The 13764-nt window shown below is 35.7% G+C and overlaps 1 protein-coding gene across 1 annotated transcript in view; it reads right to left on the reverse strand.

Annotated features, from left to right (window-relative positions):
* The window catches only part of CHM (CHM Rab escort protein), a 188420-nt gene that overhangs the window by 105138 nt on the left and 69518 nt on the right, over nucleotides 1-13764 (reverse strand). Inside the window, exons 6-7 of the mRNA XM_051968719.1 lie at nucleotides 1150-1266; nucleotides 413-533 (exon numbers count right to left, since the gene is read on the reverse strand). Coding sequence (XP_051824679.1) covers nucleotides 413-533; nucleotides 1150-1266 — 238 coding nt within the window. The remainder of the gene's footprint in view (nucleotides 1-412; nucleotides 534-1149; nucleotides 1267-13764) is intronic.

Here is a 13764-nt window from a genome sequence, read left to right on the forward strand (position 1 = left end):
TTACAGAATACTTTATAACTTAGTCTTAGTGCTGAAGTGACTTACCTACTAGGGTTACAAAGCTAATACATGACAAGGAAAGGACTTGAAAGCAAGTCTCCCTGACTCTAAGTAAAGCCATGATATCTCCCTATTCCAATGGAAATAATACAATAGAATAAGGCTTTCAATTACAAACCCACGTTAAGGGAAACAGCATCATGATAGTAAGAAAGGACAAATCATAGGTCAAGAGGCTTTACACAGGATATACCTAACTGGTATGGGGAAAATTAAAGCTGAGCGTATTAAAAGTATTGAAAGATAAGAGTTTTCAATAGAGTGAATCATAGTAATCATAGTGAATCAAGAAGAAAACCAATCTCCTCCCCCCCCCCCAAAGAGTATATGCTGTTTAATGAAAGAACAGTACCTTTGTAGTCATCAGGCTGCTGTTCATAGTCCAAACAAAATGTCAGAAATTTCATCAGCATTCTCTTTTCTACCATAGTGAGTTTCTTACTATTAAAAACATCTGCTCTGGAACAAGGTACCTGCAAAATAGGATGATCTGTTGGTGAAGAAACAGCTCTGTTACCTGTTACTTTGATTGGCTGTTAATTATTTTAATATCAAAATCACCTTCCCAGTAGTCAAAGTGTTCAAACTAATGGTTTTGGTTTGTTTATTTTTTTTTCCATGAAACAACAGGGTAAATAATTTCTATTCCAGTCAGGTTGGTTTTTTTTGTTTCTACCCATCAATTCTAATGGCGTTTCTGTTGACTACCGAGCTAATTAAATGTGAGCTCCCTTGCTTAATTCTGCCAGGTTGCTCCCTGTGCCATTAAAAAAAGGACAAAGGCATTCCCCTCCCAACCAGGAGGGGAATGTCAGCTTAAGCCTAATGCTGTCTGAGAAACTTAACACTTTCTTAACTCCTATATGAAGCCGCTAAACAACTCATCAAAATTAGTAAGAAGAGATGCAGAACAACTTATTATACTTTTATTTATTTCCTAGGTCATGAAATGTAAAACTGCAAATTAACCACTGTGAATGGGAACTGAAAGGTCTGTGAGACAAAATGTGGCTTACTTTCATCTCAAACACGCCCCCTAAGTAGTAATTTAGATTTGTTCACGGTCATCAATAGCCATCAGTACAGTACCTGTAATACATTCCCTTCTTGATATCCAAGAATCCTGGTAACGTTTTTGAACTCTGCATATCGACTAACATTTGATTTGATTAGAAGATCAATTAGCAATCCTCGAGAATAAAGTAGCTGTATAAACAGGAGGGAAAAAAAAATTAAGTTAAAAAAGTAGAAATGATTCATGTATTCTGAGTGATAAATTGAATATCTGGTTTTGAAAATGGCCAAATATTCATTTTAGGCTCTTCATATAGAATACAGCCATTATAACAGACAGTTTTTGTTGTTGCTGTTGAGCCATTTCAGAAACGCCTGACTGACACCACATGGAGTTTTCTCAACAAAACTATTGGACTGGTTTGCCCAGAAAACCTGAGGGAAACAGAGTTAAGTGATTTGCTCAGGGTTCCGTACAGCTAATAAGTATCTAAGGCTGGATTTGCATTCAGGTACTCCTGACTCCGGGATCCGCCCTCTGTCCACAATGGCGCCTAGCTGCTGTTCTAATAGACATCAGTGATAATAATAGGTTATGTTCATATTGAATTAAGATTTGCAAAGTGTTTTACATATCAATAGTCCTGTGTGGTTAGTATCATAGGTCATTATGATTCTCATTTTACAAGGAAGAAGCAAAGGCTCAGAGCACTTAAGAGATGTGTCCAGAGAAACATGGTTGCTAAAGGATTTGAGCACACATCTTCCCGACTTCAAATCCAGCACTTTATATTTACTGTGCCAGCTGTTTCAGTACATTAAGTTCTATAAAAATCAAATAGAGTGATATTGAAAAATATATTATGATACCTAAAAGACCAAGAAAAGGGAGAAAATACATAAGCAAAGGATTTCCATCAAAATAAGCAACACATAAAATGAAAAATATTATGTGTGGAATAATAGTTCATCATTTTGAATGAAATCAAAAATTTATTTGATATAAAAAAACTGACTTTTTAAAATTTTTGTAAATTAAAATCAATTAAGCCAGGATTTTTAAAAATTCCAACTGGGAAAAAAAATTCTTGCATTCTATACCTCTGATAAAAATCTACTATCCAAGTTATACAATTAATTAACAAAAATATATAAGACCAAGATCCATAAGTAGTCTGAGGATATGAAGAGTTTTTAATTCTTCTTTTTAAAAACATCAACAATCATCAGATGAAAGATTTCTCCTAACCACTGAGAGAAATGCAAATCAAAACAACCCTGAGGTTCCACTGCATATTCAACCAGTTGGCAAAGATGGCAAAAGATGTAAACAGTCAATATTGAGGGGGTTTGGGGAAGAGAGGACACTAATATACTATTAATGAAGTAAGGAATCAGTACAAGCATTTAGGGGAAAAATGGGAATCATCGAAGTAAAATCATTCAATTTTTTTACACCCTTTGTTCAAGTGATCCTACTGCTAAGAGATATACGATGATGAGGTAAAGACAGAAAAAAAGACCAAATACACATCAAAACATTCATGGCAGCAATTTTTATGGTAACACAGATCTTGGAACAAAGTATATGTTCGTCACCTAGACCAGGGCTGCTTAAACTTTTTCTACTCAGACCCCTTTTCACCTGAGAAATTTTTATGTGATCCTAAGCATACAGGTACATAAAAGAGATAAACAAATTAAATATTTAATGATAATAAATCATAATTTCACAACCCCCACATTCAATTATAAGACCCACTATGCAATCGTGAACCAAAGTTTAAGAAGCTGGGACCTAGACAACAGTTTAGCAAATTTTGGTATAAAAATTTAACAGCATCATGATAGTAAGAAAGGACAAATAATGAGGAATTTTGAGGAATATAAAAAGACTTAAATGAAGTGACACAGAGGAAAGAAAGCAGCATCAGGAAAACAGCAAACATAATGATTACAATAATGTAAACAAAGAGAATAATTAAAGAAAGCTGAATACTTATATTGTAAGGGCCAATCTGGACCTAGGAGAAAACGTAAGGAAATGAAGATGAGAAAGTGTGCCATTATGCTGTGTTACAGAGTTGGGAGAGCTATGGATACACACGTGTATGTGCCCTCAGATATGGTTGCTTTGTCAGCTTAACTACTATTCTTTGTTGTAAGAAACAGACTGGGAGAAATGGGAGTGGGAGGCATTTCTATTCATAATTATCATGATATAAAAATAAGAGAAATAAATGAAATTTTAATTTAAAAATTAAGCCACTCAAATATAACATTAAATATAACATAATGCAGCACCAATGAAAAAGTTACTTATACAAGACAAATATAGTTCAAGAATCAATGATGGTCATTGTTGACATATAAGAGGTTCGAATTAGTCTTTCAAGAAACCTTTTCGTAAAGAATACCAGAGAAGCAAGTATTTTAATTTTGATAAAATACTATGTAATAAGAATTAAACAGAGAAAAGAATGTACAATAGCATTTTTGTGTTCGGTCTACTGGGATGCCTCTAAATGTCTATAATTCCATAAAGGTTAAAATAAACACTATAGGAACAAAAAAAAAAAAAAACAAAGACAAAAATAAGATTAGCTTTACTAGTAAGAAAAAAAAAAGGAAGCTCAAAAATCAATCCTGGCCATTATACTGAGCATCAGAAAGGTCACTTAGGACTTTCTGTAAATCAATATCAGTTAAGTGAATTTTTATAAACTATTCTATCAATTCGGCATTGTAGAGAGAACAAATACAATCGACATAGCTTTTCTGAAAACAACAAAAGTGATTACACGAACTAAACCAGGGCATGTTGTCTCATTATCTCCTTTCGAAAAGAGATAATATAACTTTAGATTTGTTCTTTTATAAAGAAGAAATATGTTCCAAACAATAATAGAATATATCGCCAAGATACTGAATGATAAAATTATTAAGGAAAAAAAACCATTTTATTACTTCGATTATCTCACTGCCTATAAAATCAAAAGACTCAAGGATATTATTCAATAGCACACAATTTCACTGCCGAGGCATCTTGTGGCAGGACATAACTACGTTTAATATATACTCTAACAAAATTTGACAGATTTTAATTGCAAACCTATGCATTTCTTAAAATGAAAAGAAAAAAAAAAAACTACTACAGAAAAGATAAATCAGTACACAAAACAAAATAACCAGGACCACATATTCAACTAAACCTAGCTCTCATTTTTACTGTCCTTCCAAGCATTACAGTAACACATTCACAACATATGAGAGAAGATAATGGAAAGTAAAATGAATATGTATATATTTGGCAGCTAGATGGCATTGTAGATCGAAGACTCAGGAAGACCTGAGTTCAAATTTGATCTCAGAAACTTAATTATTGTGTGACTCTGAGCAAGTCACTTAACCTTTTTGCTTCAGTTTCCTCATCTGTAAAATTAGTTAGAGGAGGAAATGTCAAACTACTTTTGCATCTTTGCTAAGAAAAGCCCTAATAAGGTGATGAAAAGTCAGGATATGCACAAACAAAAACAATGTAGCCAAAATTAGAAGGAAAACAGGAAAGTAGGGCAAGTTTCTCTGATAAAAGCCTCATTCTCAACTATATAAAGAACTGAGTCAAATCTATAAAAATAAGAGCCATTTCCCAACTGATGTTTAGTCAAAGGATATAAAGAGGCAGTTTTGAGCATCAATCAAAAGCCATTTAAAATTTTTTCTAACAATTCTGAGATACCACCTCATTACTTAGGAGATTGATTAACATGACAAAAGAGAAAAATGACAAATGCTGGAGAGGATGTGGAAAAAATGGGACACTCATGCACTGCTGGTGGAGTTGTCAACAGGTGTAACCATTTTGGAGAATAATTTAACTATGCCCAATGTGGTATAAAACTCTGCAAATCCTTTATCCCAGAAATACCACTATCTAGTCTGTAATGTAAAGAGATCAAAGAAAAGAAGAAATGACCAATATGTACAAAAATATTTATAGCAGCATTTTTTGTGGTGGCAAAGAATTGGAAATTGAGGGGATGCTCATCAATTAAGGAGTGGCTGAACAAGTTGTGATGTACGACTGTGAAGGAATAATACTGTGCTGTAAGAAATGACGAGCAAGATGGTTTCAGAAAAACCTGAGGTGATTAATAAGAACTGACAGAGAATGAAGCGAGCAGAACCAAAAGAACAGTATATGGAATAACAGTGATATTACAACCATGATCAAACATGAAATACTTAGCAACTCTGATTAAGATAACGATCCAAGACAATCCCCAAATCTCATTATGAAAAATGTTCTCCATCTCCAGAGGAAGAATTGATGAACTCTGGGAGCAGACTGAAGCATACTTTCTTAACTTTCATTGTATTTCTTGGGTGTTTTGTGCAACATGACTAACTCAGAACTATATTTTGCATGACTTCACATGTATAATTGATATCATATTGGATGCCTTCTGAGGGAGGGAAAGAATTTGAAACTCAAAATCTTTTAAAACTGAAAGTCAAATTTTCAGATGATGAAATTGAAATTATTTCTACTCATATGAAAGGATGTTCCAAATCACTACTGATCAGAGAAATGCAAATTAAGACAATTCTGAGATACCACTACACACCTGTCAGATTGGATAAGATGACAGGAAAAGATAATGATGAATGTTGGAGGGGATGCGGGAAAACTAGGACACTAATGCATTGTTGGTGGAGCTGTGAATGGATCCGGCCATTCTGGAGAGCTATTTGGAACTATGCTCAAAAAGTTATCAAATTATGCATACCCTTTGATCCAGCAGTGTTTCTACTGGGCTTATATCCCAAAGAGATCTTAAAGGAGGGAAAGAGACCCACATGTGCAAAATGCTTGTGGCAGCTCTTTTTGTAGTGGCAGGAACCGGAAATTGAATGGATGCCCATCATTTGGAGAATGGTTGGGTAAATTGTGGTATAGGAATGTTACGGAATATTATTGTTCTGTAAGAAATGACCAGGAGGATGAATACAGAGAGGCTTGGAGAGACTTACATGAACTGATGCTAAGTGAAATGAGCAGAACCAAGAGATCATTATACACTTCGACAACAATACTATATGAGGATCAATTCTGATGAAAGTGGATATCTTCGGCAACGAGAACATCCAATTCAGTTCCAATTGATCAATGATGAACAGAAGCAGCTACACCCAGAGGAAGAACACTGGGAAATGAATGTGGACTACTTGAATTTTTGTTTTTCTTCCTTCTGAATCAGACTTTTCTTGTACAATAAGAGAACTGTACAAATATGTACACACATTGTATTTAAGATATACTTTAACATATTTAACATGTATGAGACTGCCTGCCATCTAGAGGAGGGGATGGAGGGAAGGAAGGGAAAAGTTGGAACAGAAGTGATTGCAAGGGACAATGTTGAAAAATTACCCATGCATACGTTCTGTCAATAAAAATATATAATAAAAACAACAGCAACAACAACAAAACTGAATGTCGAGTAGACTTCAAGTCAGGAGGATCTGAGTTCAAATCCAGCCTCAGACACTTACTAGCTGTGTGACATGGGCAAGTCACATAACTCCAATTGTCTTGCCAAAACAAACAAACTGAATGTCAACAATAAACGGATAAATATATGTACAGACGAAGAAAGGAACGAAGAAAAGAAGGGAGAAAAAAAATTACAAAACCCTTCCCTCAAATTTTTTCTCCTCTGTGTTCCTAATAGGAATAGGCTCCACTCTACCCCCTACCCTTTTACCATCCCCCCTTGGGCCATGAACTTTATCATTACTTTGCCTGTAACCTCAAAGGACCTCACTATTAAAGCAAAATGATCTCTAGATCTTTCCACTAATCACCTTAGCCACAACCCACCTACTTTAGCATTACACCCTTTAGAGATCCCAGCATACTACCCTATAATTAGGTCTAAGGATGAAAACCATATCCCAACCACCAACACGAACATCAACAGCCCTCCTGTTCTATCACTAGACATTTTCCCTGCCCCACCACACTCCTCAAGTGGTAGAGAGGATGTGGAAAAGATACCACTTGCCCAAGATACCAATAAAAGATTGGAAAATGTCTGAGTTTACTGCAATATTTGTTTTACAAATATACAAATTGATACTGTACCCAAATACTCTACCAAAAAGACCCAATTAATAGATTAACTAAGAGACAGCTTATAGAGGGAAAAAGAGCTCTGGGTTTCATAGAAGACCTGGGTTGAATGAACCTTGACCTATGTGCTGTATTTGACACTACTGACCATTCTTTCCAGAGAATTCTAGGTTTTAAGGGTATTATTCTCTCCTAATTCACCTCCTAGATTTCTGAACACTCGAGTCTCTTTTGCTAGCTCATCATCCACATGACTAACTGTGGGCACTCTTGAGAGTTCTTTGCTGGGCCCTGTTCTCTGTTCCCTGTATGTTCTCCCTCTCTTTTAGCAACTTCATTAGCTGCCATGGAGTTAACTATCATCTCTATGAAAATGAGATCAATATATCTAGTTCCAGGCTTTCTCCGAGATTTAATCTTGTATCAACTTATCCTAAAGATTTCAAACTAGATTTCCCAGAAACATCTTAAAACAGGAATAAAATGTATAAAAATGAATTCATCACCTTATTCCCCCTACATTTTTACTTCTTCCAAACTTTTTTTGTGTGTGTGGAAGGTATCACCATCCTATGAAAGCTAGGTGGAATAATAAATAGAATGCTGGACTTGAAGTCAGGAAGATAGGAGTTTGAATTCTTCCTCAGGCATTTACTATCTCTGTGACCCTGAGCAAGACACTTATCCCTGCTTTAGTTTCCTGATCTTTAAAACTGAAGAAACAATAGCACCTAATTATAACAGCTAATAACTAACATTTAAAAACTACCTACTATGTGCCAAACACTGTCCCAAATGCTTTACAAATATTACCTCATTTGATCCTCACAATAACCTTGGGAGGTAGATATTATTATTCCCTTTTACCTACCTCACATGGTTTTTGTAAGGATCAAATGAAATAATACGTCAAAAACTCTGCAAAACTGAAAGCACTACATAAATGCTTCCAATTCATAATCTTAACATTAGTCTCAGTTCCTCAATCTTCCTCATCCTACATATATAATTAGTTGCCAAATCTGTATTTTGTCGTTTTTTTGCTTTTTTTTTTAATTCCTTTTTTCTTTTTTCTGGCTCTGAATTCTCTTTCTTCTTTCATTGCCTGTTGCACTCACTGGGAAGGCAAGAAAAATAATACTCATTACCAATCACGTATAATCATGCGTGAATTCAAATTCCCACATTAGCTACATCAGGAAGGAAGGAAGGAGACAGAGAGGTAAAAAGGGAGAGAAGAAGGGAACAAAGAAGAGGAGGGAGGAAGGAGAAAGAAAAAAATATGCTTGAATCTATACTAAGTCCATTAGCTTTCCATCTGGAGGTGCATAGCACATTTTTTCACAAGTCCTTTAGAATTGTGGATGGGCATTGCATTGATCAGAGTTGCTTAGTCTTTCACAGTTGATTATCTTTACAATACTGCTATTACTATATAAATTACACTCCTGATTATGCTCACTTCACTTTGCAAAAATTCATATACATCTTCTCAGGTTTCGTTGAAATCACCCCTTTCATCACTTCTTATACAATAGGATTCCATTACATTCATATATCATAATTTGTTCAGTCATTCCCCATTTGATGGGTATTCTCTCAATTTCTAATTCTTTGCCATGAGAAAACAAGCTGCTATAAACATTTTTGTACTTTATCTGGAGGATAGACCTACTAGCTGTATTGCTGAGTCAAAAGTTAAAATAGTTTTATTGCCCTTTTGGTATCATTACAAATCGTTTTCCAGAATAGCTGGACCAGTTCACAGCTCAACCAATAGTATGTTAGTCTGCCTTTTCTCCTATAATACCCTTCAGCATTTGTCATTTTCTTTTTTTGTCATCTTAGCCAATGTGATTAAGGAGTATGGCACCTCATGATGCTTTAATTTACATTTCTCTAATCATTAGTGAATAAGTATTTTTTCTTCATATGACTATTTATAGTTTGGATTTCTTCCTCTGAAAACTGTCTAAGCCAATTTGTCAATTGGGGAATAGCTTTTGTGAATTTGACTGAGTTCCTTATTTCAGAAATGAGAACTTTTATCAAAGAAACTTGCTACAAAGATTTTTTTTTCCAATTCCCTTTTCCTTCTGATTTTAAGTGCACTGATTTTGTTTGTTCAAAACCTTTTTAATTTTATGCAATAAAAATTATCCATTTTACCTCCTTAAACTGCTCTATCTCTTATTTGGTAATGAACCTTTCAGCTATCCAGAGATCTGACAGGTAATTTTTCCCTGCTCTACTAATTTGCTTAAGATAACATCCTTTACACGTCTACAATATACATTCATTTTGAGCTTATCTTGATATAACGTATGAAATATTGTAATTTCTGCAAGACTACTTTTTAATTTTACCAGGAATGTCTGTCAATTAGTGAATTCTTAACCTAAGAGCTTGGTTCTTTGAATTAATCAAATGCTAGGTTATTACATTAATTGGTTTAGTACCTAATTTGTTCTGCTGATCAACTTCTCTAGAAGTTGTACCAGATTATGTCAATGATTAAAGTTTTATAATAGTCTAAGATATATTTCCCACCATCTTACTCTTCTATAATTTTTCTTTTTTTCCCTCTACTTTCTCTTTAAGAGTTTATTTTACTTCTGAATGATGTCTCCCTTAATCTATCCTCCTCCAAGGAATTTGTGACCAAAGATGAACTAGAGACCATTACTGATCACAAAATAGAAAATTTTGATTATATCAAATGAAAAAGCCTTTGTACAAACAAAACGAATGCAAACAAGATCAGAAGGGAAGCAATAAACTGGGAAAACATCTTCACAGTTAAAGGTTCTGATAAAGGCCTCATTTCTAAAATATAGAGAGAATTGACTCTAATTTATAAGAAATCAAGCCATTCTCCAATTGATAAATGGTCAAAGGATATGAACAGACAATTTTCAGATGATGAAATTGAAACTATTACCACTCATATGAAAGAGTGTTCCAAATCACTATTGAGCAGAGAAATGCAAATTAAGACAACTCTGAGATATCACTACACACCTATCAAATTGGCTAAGATGACAGAAAAAAGTAATGATGAATGTTGGAGGGGATGTGGGAAAACTGGGACACTGATGTTGGTGGAGTTGTGAACGAACAACCATTCTAGAGAGCAATCTGGAATTATGCCCAAAAAGTTACCAAACTGTGCATACCCTTTGATCCAGCCAGTGCTACCACTGGCCTTATACCCCAAAGAAATACTAAAGAAGGGAAAGGGACCTGTATGTGCCAAAATGTCTGCGGCTGCCCTGTTTGTAGTGGCTAGAAACTGGAAATTGAATGGATGCCCATCAGTTGGAGAATGGTTGGGTAAATTGTGGTATATGAATGTTATGGAATATTATTGTTCTATAAGAAATGACCAGCGGGATGAATACAGAGAGGCTTGGAGAGACTTACAGGAACTGATGCTAAGTGAAATGAGCAGAACCAGGAGATCATTATATACTTCAACAACGATACTGTATGAGGATGTATTCTGATGGAAGTGGATTTCTTCGACAAAGAGAAGATCTAACTCAGTTTCAAATGATCAAGGATGGACAGAAGCAGCTACACCCAAAGAAAGAACGCTGGGAAATGAATGTAAACTATGTGCATTTTTGTTTTTCTTCCCAGATTATTTTTACCTTCTGAATCCAATTCTCCCTGTGTAACAAGAGAACTGTTCGGTTCTGCACACATATATTGTATCTAGGATATACTGTAACATATCTAACATATATAGGACTGCTTGCCATCTAAGGGAGGGGATGGAGGGAGAGAGGGGAAAAATCGGAATAGAAGTGAGTGCAAGGGATAATGTTGTAAAAAATTACCCTGGCATGGGTTCTGTCAATTCAAAGTTATTATTAAAAAAAAAAAAATCTATCCTCCTCCACTTATTACCTCCCTTTCCCTTTACCTCTTTTTTTTCAATTGGCCTATTCAATAAGATGTGTTTCTGTACCCAACCATGTGTATGTGTATTTGTCGCTCCTTTAAGTAGGTCAGATGAGAGTGAAGGTCAAATATAACATGCTTCTCATTCCCCAGCAGCCCCTCTTTGTTATGTAAGCTCTTCCTTGTATGCTCCATTTATGTGAGACATTTTTTCCTTTTCCCTTCCTCTTTCTTCAAAGCATTCTTCTTTCCCACTCATCCATTCTTTTTTAGACGTCATCCAAACGTAATAGAATCACATCCAGGTTTTCTGTCCTAATTACACTCCCTCAAAGAGCCTGGTGATGATAAAGATAATAAGGGTTCCATGTATTATCTCCCCACATAAAAATGTAAACAGTTTAACCTTATTTAATTCCCTAATGATTTTTTACTCATGTTTACTTTTTTATGCTTCTCTTGAATCCTGTGTTTGAATATTAAATTTTCTACTCAGCTTTGGTCTTTTTATCAGGAACACTTTAAAAAAGTCTTCTATTTCATTAAAGACCCATTTTTATCCCTTGTAGATTTACACTCAATTTTGTGGGGTAAGTTTTTTGCATGGCTATGATCCTAAATCCTCTGCTTACTGGAATATTACATTCCACACTCTCCACTCCTTTGAATTGGTGACTACTACATTTTGAGTGATTCTGGGGCTCCTTCATATTTAAATGCTTTTGTTCTGGTTGCCTGCAGTACTTTTTCTTTAATTTGGGAGCTCTGCATTTTGGTTAAAATATTCCTGAGAGTTTTCATTTTCAATTTCTTTGAGGAAAACTTTCTACCTTCCCCTCTTGTTCTACAATATCTCGACAGTTTTCTTTTATAATCTTAAAAGATGAGATATAGGATCTTTTTGTATTCATGGTTTTCAGATAGTCCATTGATTTTTAAATTACCTCTCCTTGATCTACTCTCCAGTTTAGCTGGTCTTCTCTTTTTTCAGTCTTTTGACTTTTTTTTGGTTATGTTTTGATGTTTCATGGAGACATTAGTTTCCATTTAGGCAATTTTAAAGTTCAAGAAGTTATCTTCAATAAAGCTTTGTAACCTCTTTTTCCAAGCTTTTAATTCTCTTTTCAGGTTCTTCCACTCTACCTTTTGTGCCTTTTCCCATTCCTTCCTCTATAGCTCTCATCTGATTTTTAGAATCATTTTTTTAGCTCCTCCTTCAGAACTCTTCCAAGAGTTCTTGTCGGACTGTCCGAGCTACATTTGTCTTTGAGGCTTTGTTTATAGCTTTATTTCAAATCATTCTCTCCTGTGCTTGGGTCTTGAGCATCCCTATCCTCACACTAGCTTTTTAGGATCAAGTTTTTGTTAGCTAATTCTTCTAGCCTACTTCTTATCTTTGGACTTTGCTAGCGGTGGGCTCCGCATATTCCCAAAGATGATGTGTGACCTGGGCTACTGTTCTCTTAGGATCTTCTATTGATTTCACAGCTCAATTTGGGGGCTGCAAGCTTACAGTGTTTCCAAAGTAATGTGATCCAAGGGAAAGTTTGTTCACTGCTCTCCTCATCTCAGTTCTGCAACTTTCTGACTCAGCTTTGGATCTATCAGCTTATTTTTGATTGGGATTTTCAGTAGCCTACTGCTAGACTCAGCCACTATCGGCCTGCAGGGGAGGCACTACATGTTCAAAGAGACTGAACTATTGGCTCTACTTTGGTATGGGACATTACTTTTGGGATGAGAGCCACCCATAAAGCTACCACTAGGTATGGGACATTACTTTTGGGATGAGAGCCACCCATAAAGCTACCACTTACTTCTTGGAATGTATTCCATGCTCGGTTAAAGCTAGGATCAATGCTCATGACCATTCCTCTCCACCTTGGATTTGTGACCTGGCACAAGGTATTTATGTGACGGAGTTGCTAGATGGCACATGTTCCTGTAGCCAGAACTTGCTCAGGGATCTCCTGAGATCTCTTTCTGGCGCCATGTCTCAACTCTCTCTCTCTCTCAGTCTCTGGGTACTAGAAAGCTACCACAGCCATACATCCCTGGCCAGACCCCTTCTCCAGAGTCCACAGACATCTCTGTCTCCCTAAGCTGTCCTGGCCTAAACGAATGACTCATGACTTTTTCTCGGATTTCCCAATGAGAATTAAATCTGGTGCGTTGTCTAGATTCTTGCCAAGGAGATGTGGGAGAAGAGCTAGACTCTAATGCCTTCTCTCACTCTGCCATCCTTATTCCACTCCCTAGTGCCATATCTTGCTATTTCTACTTCTACATGTTTCTCATACAACCCCTCCCATCACTCCCCTCACAAAATTATCATTTTAATTCAGGCCCTTGTCATTTTTCACCTAGATTACTGAAACAGCCTCCTAACTGGTCTCCCTGGCTTAAGTGTTTCTACACATTGCTGCCCAAGTAATTTTTCTTAAGTGCACATCTAAACATAGCATTCTGTTGTCCAATCAACTCAAGTGAATCCTTTTGATCAATCAAATAAAAACTCTGTTTAACTTTTAAAACCTTAAACAGTCTGGCCCTAATTTATCTTTGCAGCTGAACAAACATTACTGTCCCTCCTTTATTTGGTGTCCAGTCTAATTGACCTTCTATGACATTCACACACAAAAAACTAC

The sequence above is a fragment of the Antechinus flavipes genome, chromosome X (genome assembly GCF_016432865.1).
Source record: "Antechinus flavipes isolate AdamAnt ecotype Samford, QLD, Australia chromosome X, AdamAnt_v2, whole genome shotgun sequence".
Taxonomy (NCBI): Eukaryota; Metazoa; Chordata; class Mammalia; order Dasyuromorphia; family Dasyuridae; genus Antechinus; species Antechinus flavipes.